General features: G+C 38.9%; 1 protein-coding gene across 3 annotated transcripts in view; it reads left to right on the plus strand.

Annotated features, from left to right (window-relative positions):
* LOC106869431 (40-kDa huntingtin-associated protein) overlaps nt 1-3,400 on the plus strand; it is a 29,875-nt gene extending 26,475 nt beyond the window's left edge. For all 3 annotated transcript variants that reach the window (XM_014915181.2, XM_014915172.2, XM_014915188.2), the window contains one exon: nt 1,073-3,400. In XM_014915181.2, the coding sequence (XP_014770667.1) occupies nt 1,073-1,207 (135 nt within the window). In that variant the 3' untranslated portion in view covers nt 1,208-3,400. The remainder of the gene's footprint in view (nt 1-1,072) is intronic.
* Nucleotides 3,401-10,505: the final 7,105 nt, after the last annotated feature.

The following is a 10,505-nucleotide window of genomic DNA, read 5'->3' on the forward strand; positions in this document are numbered from 1 at the left end:
TTTGATGCCTCTTCTATTCGGATAGGACCCTCTGAGCCATTCAATGTTTAAAAATTCCTATTACGTTTTTATACTTAAATTTTATTAGGAATTACACAAAAATAATTATTAAAACATTTTGTGTAAAAGTATAACCAATTTATTCTTTTACTTGTTTCAGTCGTTTGACTGTAGCCATGTTCAAGCACCGCTTATGGTCGAACAAATCGACCCCAGGATTTATTCGTTGTAAGCCTGGTACAGTAACCCCTCGCCATATCGGGGTTCTCCTATCGCGGTTCATTATTTAAGCTTACGTCGATTCCTCCGTGGTGTTGTTTTGCATTTATAATAAAATATGATGATGATATACAAATTAAAAAAATAATTTACAAAAATATATACAGTACAGTAGTTTCTACTTCATGGATTTTCACCTCTTGCAGTGGTTTGGAATGTAACATCCATAATAGTCAAGGGATAACTGTACTTATTCTTTCAGTCTCTTTTGCCAAACCGCTAAGTTACGGGGATGTAAACACGCCAACACCAGTTGTCAAGTAATGGTGGGAGGACAAACACATAAACACACACACACATCTATATATATATATATATATATATATATACATATATACGACAGGCTTCTTTCAGTCTCTGTCTATCAAATCAACTCACAAGGCTTTGGTCGGCCCTAGGCTATAGTAGAAGACACTTGCCCAAGATGCCACATTGTGGGACTGAACCCGGAACCATCTGGTTGGGAAGCAAGCTTCTTACCACACAGCTACTCCTGCACCTATTGTTGCACATAAATTTTTAAAATAGAATCTTATATGGACCTTTAAGGGCCATATGGACCCTGATTGAGAACCACTGAGGTAAATGATACGAATCTATGGAGACTGAGATCAAATCCGAGTCAAAATGTCTCATCTTGCTAAAGTTCATTGAAGTAAATCCTAATTGATGATGTTGTTTAAAAAGAATAATGGGGAAAACACTGACAATTAATTATTTTGTTAATATATTGACTTCCTGACCATAATTAAGCACACTTCCTTTCATCTATTGTCATGTTTCCTATTTCTAGATGGCGTGCCAGTCTCGAGATTTGGACTCTTTGAGGTCTCTGCAAGTGGAACTATGGCCGATGTTGTCATCAGAACAGAATCAGCTTCTGCATCTCATCATTGAAGAATTGAATCAGTTGAGTTTTAGTCTTTAGTGGTGGTGGTCAGTCCGGTTGTTGGTGGTCTCAGCAAACTGGTCTCCTCTGTAAATTCGTTCATTGTGTATTGTTGGTGTCGATGGAGATTGGGGGGATTGGGGGATGGTGGGGCATGGGTTACCTGTTGCAGTCTGCAAATGGTGACAGACATAGCATTAACAACAACAACAGTAATAACAATGGTTGAAACAATAGTAACAGAAACAAGGGAAAACAACAACAATGGTAAGACAATAAGTGACAACAACAACAGTGAAAACAACAGCAGCAAAAATAATAACAATAACAACAGCAACAATAAATGACAACAACAACAACAACATATTGTGAAATTAGTAATTAATTTTGTAAACTTGTTGGGTTTTGGGGGTTTTTTTTCTTTAACTTGGTTGTCAGATTTATGGAAAACATTCAATCTTCAGCGACACAGTGTTTTGGTGGCACAATATCTGTGATACAGTGTTTCAGTGTATAAGTGGCACAATATCAGTTCCAAAGTTTTTTTTATGACTCAGTGGTACATTTTTCAGTGTCACATTGGTGCAATCATTGATACAATGGCACGGTGCTGGTACTACAGTTTCTGTGTAACTCACTGGCACATGGATCCCACACCATGGCGATACAATGTCTTTGTGACTCAATTATGACATAGTGTCTTTGTGACTCAATAGCAGAATGTAAGTGTTTCTGTGTCTAAGGAAACGAGAGTCACTACTACAGTTGCTGTGTAACACGGTGGCACATTGTTTCAGTATCAATGTTGAGTTTGTCATAACTTCTGTGACACAGTGTGCCTTCGCTGCACAGTGACACTAAATACGCAGTGTTGTATTTCAGTGGTGTAGTGTCCTAGTGACATAATGTCTGTCCATTTGACAGTTACATAGCATCTCAGTATATGTGTTGTATCATTGTGACACAATTTTGTAGTGTTTTTGGCACATCGGTGGTGTTTTATTGTTGTGACACAGTTACATCATGTTTCAGTATATATCTTGTATGGTCATGTGACACTGTGTCGCACCCATACAATCCATGGAAAAGTAGATGTTAAAGCAATAATGATGATGTCTTATGTAACACAATTTCCATGGGACACAGTTACTTAGTGTTTCTGTATATATCTTGTTGCATTGTCATGTTATGTGTATCCACATTTATTAAGGGCTTTGGTTGAAAGGAACACTGTTATAAGTAAATCAAGGATAAATGAATCATTTCTGTGCACTTTGTATCTGGAACAAATGGTTGTTCCATTGACACCAAACTTGTAGCCCACAGCAGTGAAGCTTCTATTGACATGTATTTTTTTTTTTGATCATCTCTGTCAAGAATACACCTGTCTGTGTCATTTGCCAGGATCAGGCACCTTTGTGCTTTTTCTCTTCACTGGTCCCATGTTGATGGGTACAAGTATGTATAAGAAATACATGGCCTTGCAGCACAGTTTTGTAAACACAAGCAACGGTCAGTGCATTCTGGGCTGCTGAACATTGTGGGTAGTCACTTGGGCATGTTTTTTGCAGTACAGGCTGATCATTGACCCATGTTATCACTGGTCAGTCTGTGACAAGTGTAACAAGGTTTGCAAATGAGTGTACAGTATCATCCCTGGTCAATAATGAATAAATCCGTGGTAAATGAGGCTACATGTATAATGTCTATGTAACACAGTGTCTATGTAACATAATGTTTATGTGACACAGTCTCAGTATATAAATAGTGTTATACTGTCGTGACTCAATATTCTGCATGAGACAATAACACACTGGCTGTGTGACATAGAGATTACATGACATAGTCTATGTAACTAACAGTGTCATCTCTATGCCATGATATGTCAGTAGGTACCAGACATAATTCTACTGACTCTCTCCACTCCCAGCATGGTACCCTATTGTCTGAAATAACGGGGGTACCAAATTCTCTCCTAGACATTGTGTTGTGATCTTAACCAAAACACTTTACTTTAAACATATACATCCCACCCTGTGTATATCTCCTTCAGTGTACATCTCACCCTGGGTACATTCCACCTTTGGTTCATATCACACACTGTACATTCTACTTTTGGGTACATTCCACCCTGAGTACATCCTACCCAGTGTACATACCACCCAGAGTACATTCTATACAAATTATTCAAAGATAATGTATTCAATTATAACAATAAATGTCTTTGTTGTATTTATTTTGTTGTTGTTTTCTTTCTCTCTTTCTCTCTCTCTCTCTCTCTCTCTCTCTCTTTCTCCTTTCCTTTCCTTTTTATATTTACTGCGTAGTTAAGCAGTTCCCTTCTCAAGCTTGTGCTTCCAGGTCCTGTCTTCTTGCATGGCACTTGGGGCTAGAATAGCCCTGGAATCAACCAATGCCTTCTGACTTAATTTGTGTGGAAGTCTGTTTGTGTGTGTGCGTTTGTGTACATATATAAATGTGTGTGTGTGTGTGTGTGCATGTGTTTGCCTACCCACTCCTGACCACCAGTATAGGTTTTTGGGGGGTTTTTTTTACATCCTTGTAACTTCAGTTCAGCAAAAAGTAGTAGTAGTAGTAGTAATAATAATAATAAACCAGATATAGTTGTCAGAGATCACCAAGAAAAAAATGCTTTCTATTTGATGTATCAATACCAACAGATGACAATGTTTCTCTAAAAGAAACAAAACCTTTCAAAATACAAAGACCTCGAAATAGAGGTATCTCGAATATAGAGTCTAAAAACAGAAACGATTCCTATCATTGTAGGTGCATTAGGTATGATAAAAAGTTATTCAGACAAATACATAACAAAAACACCAGGATTTATGAATGCATATACCATACAGAAAATAGCATTACTAGGCACCACACACATCTTATGTAAAGCACTTTCAGTACAGTGGAAATAAGAGCACCACAGCACATACCCAAAGCACACAGAGCTGTGTTTGGAAGTGCAGTGAAAGCACATGATAAAAATAAAACAACTGAATAATAATGATAATGATGGTTTCAAATTTTGGCTTAAAGCCGGCAAGTTTGGATGTGTAGGTAAGTCGATTACATCAACCCCAGTGCATAACTGGTACTTATTTTATCAACCCCAAAAGGATGAAAGGCAAAGTCAACCTCAGCAGAATTTGAACTCAGAACTTAAAGATGCACAAATTACTGGTTAATATTTTGCCCTGCATACTAACAATTCTGTTAGCTTGCCACCTTATAATAATAATAATAATAATAATAATAATAATAATCCTTTCTGCTAAAAACACAAGGCCTGAAATTTGTGGGGAGAGAACTAATCAATTTAATTGACCCCCTGTGTTTCACAAGTACTTAATTTAACAACCCCGAAAGGATGAAAGGCAAAGTTGACTTTGACGGACATAATAATAATAATAATAATGATTGTTGCCAAGGCTGCTGATTGATTGTTACCAGGGCCACTGACTGGCACCCGTACCGGTGGCACAGAAAAAGCGCAATCATTGCCAGCATTGCCTGACTGACTCTTGTGCCGGTGGAACATAAACAACACCATTCGAGCGTGGTCGTTGCCAGTACCACCAGATTGGCTCCTGTTCAGGTGGCACATAAAAAGCACCATTTGAGAGTGGCCAGTGCCAGTACCGCCTGACTGGTCCTCGTGCCGGTGGCACGTAAAAGCACCTACTATACTCTTGGAGTGGTTGACGTTAGGAAGGGCATCAGCTGTAGAAACTTTGCCAGCTCAGATTGGAGTCTGGTGTAGCCTTCTGGCACGCCAGCCTTCAGTCAAACCATCCAACCTATGCCAGCATGGAAAGCAGACGTTAAATGATGATGATGAACTTACACCATGCAGAGATGTACTATAAGTCATCAGAAAAAAGTGATGAAAAGAAACGGAAAAGCAGACATAGAAGTCTAGTAAAGAAGGACAGCAATGAAAGCTAAAACAAAAAATACACACAGGCGCAGGAGTGGCTGTGTGGTAAGTAGCTTGCTTACCAACCACATAGTTCTGGGTTCAGTCCCACTGCGTGGCTCCTTGGGCAAGTGTCATCTACTATAGCCTCGGGCCTACCAAAGCCTTGTGAGTGGATTTAGTAGATGGAGACTGAAAGAAGCCCGTCATATATATATGTATATGTATATATATATATGTGTGTTTGTGTGTCTGTCCCCGCAACATCACTTGACAACCAATGCTGGTGTGTTTAGGTCCCCATAACTTAGCGATAGAATAAGTACTAGGCTTACAAAGAATAAGTCTTGGAGTCGATTTGCTCGACTAAAGGCGGTGCTCCAGCATGGCCACAGTCAAATGACTGAAGCAAATTAAGGAGTAAAAGAGTAGACAGAATTAAGAAAAAGACAGAAAAGTGAAAAATGGAAAATTCTTAAAGCGGAAGGAGTGCATTGAGATATCAGGTGGAATGGTGTAGAATTTTAGGAAGCATGAGATCTTTTAAGGATGCAGTATCCAGAAATCACAAATGCTGCACTGTTTTTTTGATTTTGTAAGCATGTCCCCTTGTGGCAGACATATTGAATTCAAAATGGTGGCTAAAGTTGTTGGAAAGGTAACAAATAATCTTGGGCTTCGATCAAGACAAATGCTAGGCATCGAAACTTTGTGTCGACACTCAGAGAAGCAAAACCTTCAAGATAAGGGTAAGTTTGGAGGGAGGGTATACTGTTTCCCTCTCTTCATTCCTTCTCCCTCTCCTTTCTTCTTTTCTTTCACTCCATGTATCTCCCTTCTTTCCTCCTCCTCCTCTTCCTCCTCTCTCTCTCTCTTCCTCTCACATTCTCCAAGCTACCTCACAGCTGCTATGGTGGTGCCAGGACAAGGTTGTTTACAAAGTACAAAGCTATGTGGCTGAGTGGTTTAGCTATTTGGCTCATGAGCATTAAGTCATGAGTTCGATTCTTGGGGGCACAATTGTATTTTTTGAATCAGACACTGTATTTCACGTTGGCTCCAGTCCACTCAACTGGCGAAAATGCGTCGTAACTTTAATTCAACAAGGGGCCAGCCTTGTCACATTCTATGTCACACTGAACCTCCCAAAGAACTACTTTAACTGTACATATATCTGTGGAGTACTCAGCCACTTGCATGTTAATTTCACAAGCAGGTTGTTCTGTTGATTGGATCAAATGGAACCCTCGCCATCGTAACTGACAGACTGCCAGTTATACTATGCAGCTTAAATAATCTTTTAAGCTGTCACAGATATATTAGCTCCAAAGCTCTTTGATGATTATTATCATATCAGTATATAAATGGGGAGTGTTGTCTATAAATCCATTTGTCTATATTCCATGAGGATGTGGCGGGAGACAGGGGTCGAGTTGGAGAAAGGAAGTAATAGAATCTGGCACCTGTCATTCATAAATCTTCAGATGAAACTGACTGGGCTGTCATAGTCAATGAGAAATGTAATCTACTGATCAGTTACATCAGATTTGGTCATTTAATTAGATTTAGTCACAAGAAATGATGGAGTGGGCAAGGTGGGAAGGGTAATGTTGTTGTTTAGCCCCAGGTCAACCTGATTGAGTAGACCTGTGATCCAAGGTTTTGCTGTTCAGCCCCAGGTCTGTCCTGATGGAGTGTATCTACAGCCAAATGTATTGTGTAACCCAGGGCGATTCATGTCTGCACCTGTGTCAAGAAAAAAGAAAACGAAAAACCAGATGGGATAGTCATGTGTGGATGCTTTTGATCATAGATTTTTTTCGGTCAGATTTGACTCAGAATTAAACTCCTACCACCATCACCACAACCCCTAACTACCTGCTACAGATTACAGCTTGTGCCCTATGGTCAGATAGTCCAACAGTTTATTCACATGGTCATCACACCTCCCCCATATATTGGTTTCAAATTTTGGCACAAAGCCAGCAATTACATCAACCTTTCAAATGGTGCTTGCTTTATTGACCCGGAATGGATGAAAGGTAGAATTGATCTTGGCAGAATTCAAACTCAGAACATAAAAACATGAAATACCACTAAGCATTTTTGCCTGGTATGCGAACAGTTCTGCTAGCCTCCACCCTACCTCCTCCATATCATCATCAATTTCATCATCATTATCATTATCATTTAACGTCCGTTGTCCATGCTGGCATGGATTAGACGGTTTGACCAGAGCACAAGGCCTGAAATTTTGGGGGAGGGAGCTAGTCGATTAGAGCGATCCCAGTACACAACTGGTACTTAATCTACATTATTTACATTTGACGGATATTTGTCCTTTTTTAACTTTGTTGTTAACTCAACGTTTCGGCCGTTATACCCTCCAGCCTTCATCAGGTGTTTTGGGGAAATTTCAAACCTGAGTTCTCATTCCTAAGGTATTTTTCGATACTATTATGATTATTATTATTATTATTATTATTATTATTATTCAGGTTACTGCTTGGAATTGAACTCGGTATCTTGGGGTTAGTAGCCCATGCTCTTAACCACTACGCTATATACACACAGGCTTCCAAGTTTGATTCCAAGCAGTGACCTGAATAATAATAATAATAATAATAATAATAATAATAATAATAATAATAATAACATCAAAAAATACCTTAGGAATGAGAACCCAGATGAAGAATGAGAACCGAAGATGAGAACAAATATCCATCAAATGTAAATAATGTAAATAATGTACATAATTCCTCATCTCTTAAATATAGAACTGTGGTACTTAATTTATCGACCCCGAAAGGATGAAAGGCAAAATCGACCTCAATGGAATTTGAATTCAGAATGTAAAGACAGACAAAATACTGCTAAGCATTTCACACGGTATGCTAATGTTTCTGCCAGCTTGCTGCTGGTATACTCCAATCTGATTTGGTATGGTTTCAATGGCTGGATGCCCTTCCTAACACCAATCACTGTGAGAGTGTAATGGGTGCTTTTATGTGCCACTGATATGGGTGCCATTTACATGACACCAGTATCTGCCACAACTGCAATTTTGCTTGGCTTGATGGCTCTTCTTCTCAAGCATGACATAATGCCAAAAGATCTCAGTCATTGCCTCTGCGAGGTCCAACGCTTGAAAGGAACTCAGCCATTTTGTCTCCACGAGGCCCAGCATTTGAAAAGAACTCAGCCACTTTTGCCTCCATGAGGCCCAACACTCGAAAAAAATTCAGCCACTTCGTCTCCATGTTGCTCAACGCTCTAAGGGACTCAGCCACTTTGCCTTTGTGTGGCCCAATGCTCAAAAGGAACCTAGCCACTTTGCCTCTGTGAGACCCAATGCTCAAAAGGCTTCAAAAGGTTTTCATAATTGTTTCAAATTTTGACACAAGGCCAACAAGTTCAAGAGAGGGTTTAAGTCAATAATGTCAACCCCAGGGCTTAACTGGTCCAAATTTTATCAACCCCAGTACTTAACTGGTACTTATTTTATTGATCCCGAAAGGATGAAAAGCAAAGTCTTTTGATCATAGATCTTGTCAGTTAGATTTGAACTCAGAACATATTTGGAAAAAAATGCTGCTAAGCATTTTGTTTGACGCGCTAACAATTTTGCCAACCATTGCCCCCACCATCCGTGTATATTGACGTCTGTATGAGTCCGTCTTGTCTTACAGACAATAAAGATAGCACAACCATAGTTTGAAATGTCAATCAAATGTCTTGTTTAATCAACCAGTTTGGATCATAACTTTACTCAAGTGAAACTAAGTCTTAAGTAAACAACTACAGAGACATTTCTTGTAGAGTTAATACAACATTACAAAGATTTTCTCTTTCTTTTCTCAGTTGCTTGCCTCCAGCCTATCAGCGAGACCACTATGTAGCTATTCAACCTGCTAGAAATAACAGCCAAATCTGAAAAGACCATGTTGATAATATAAGAGCAGGAATTTCTTATGCGCATCTCTATGTATCTAAATATCTGTTTATCTCTTTGTCTGTCTATCTATTTTGTCTGTCTGTCAGTCTGGCTGGCTGGTCGGCTCTCTGTCAGTCTGTCTGTCTCTGTCGAAGAGCGTAGGCTCGAAGCATAAAAGACCTTATCACCTTTCCGAGTGTTAAACGAATACATCTGTTTGTTGTTTACACACCTGTCTTCGTCTTTTGTTTTGTTTGTTTTGTTTTTTGGGGTTTTTTTTTGTAAATTCCAATTATCTGTACACGTACATACATCCATCCATCCATCCATCCATCTATACAAACACACACAGATGCACAAGACAGAATAAATTTCCCATTCAGTCAGTGTTGTAAAATAATAACACTAAACTAAACAACAACAACAACAACAACAACAACAACAAATATTTGTTCCTCTGACAGACTAGACTGTTTTGTCCTTTGTTTCTAACACAATACTCCTCCTGTGTCTAAGAAAGCACAACTATTCTGTTTAGGTCTGAGCATCCAACACTTAACTATCGAATCTCCAGCTGCTTCAGATGCCAAGATATCAAAAATTGTCAAAGTGTAGTACAACAGTCTTGCTATGGAATGGTGAAACTATTTCTTCATTTTCTGTGAAAAAAAACAATGTTTTAGACTTATGACCCTCTTATATAATAGCAACGACGTGTGTGTGTGTGTGTGTGTGTTCCACCTCCTCTTGACAACCTCTTGGAATATCTACGTCTAACATAACTTAGTAGTTCAGCAAAAGAGACTAATAAAATGAATATCAGGCTTAAAAAAAAATATCTACTGTAATCGATTCATTCAACTAACACTTCTTCAAGGCAGCGCTCCAGCATGGCCACAGTCTAATGACTGAAACACATAAAAGATAAAGGACGTATAGCAATGAGTTAAGATTTAATTCTCTACTTAAGATGCTGGAGAAAATGTGTTTGTGTCACATGATTGGGTCACCACTTCCTAATGGCGACAATCCAGAATTCACTCTGTGACGCGGGTATTGAGTTGTGGAATCTTTAAGCTGCCCAATGCATAGAAAATGGACATTAAATAAGGATGATGAGGATGTATGTGTTTGTACATACCGTTGTCTTATTGTCTTGTCTTGACATCATATCATATTGTAAAACAAGCGTCACGTCATGCAAGCTATGTTTTTCTTTTCGAGTCTATTGTAATAAGCATGCTGGATCATAGGGAATATTTATTTGTTTGAAAACAGTTGAGGTTCGGCGACAGGAAGGGCTTCCAATCGTAAAAAAATCTGCCTCAATAAATTGCGTTAAATGATGCAAGCACAGAAAAGTAGGCATTAAATGATGATTATGGTGGTGGTGGTGGTGGTGGTGGTAGTTCAGTCTAATGCTCTAATGACTAGCCAAGTTACCACCTTCACACACACATACCCCACAT

The sequence above is a fragment of the Octopus bimaculoides genome, chromosome 2, assembly GCF_001194135.2.
Source record: "Octopus bimaculoides isolate UCB-OBI-ISO-001 chromosome 2, ASM119413v2, whole genome shotgun sequence".
NCBI classification, from domain to species: domain Eukaryota; kingdom Metazoa; phylum Mollusca; class Cephalopoda; order Octopoda; family Octopodidae; genus Octopus; species Octopus bimaculoides.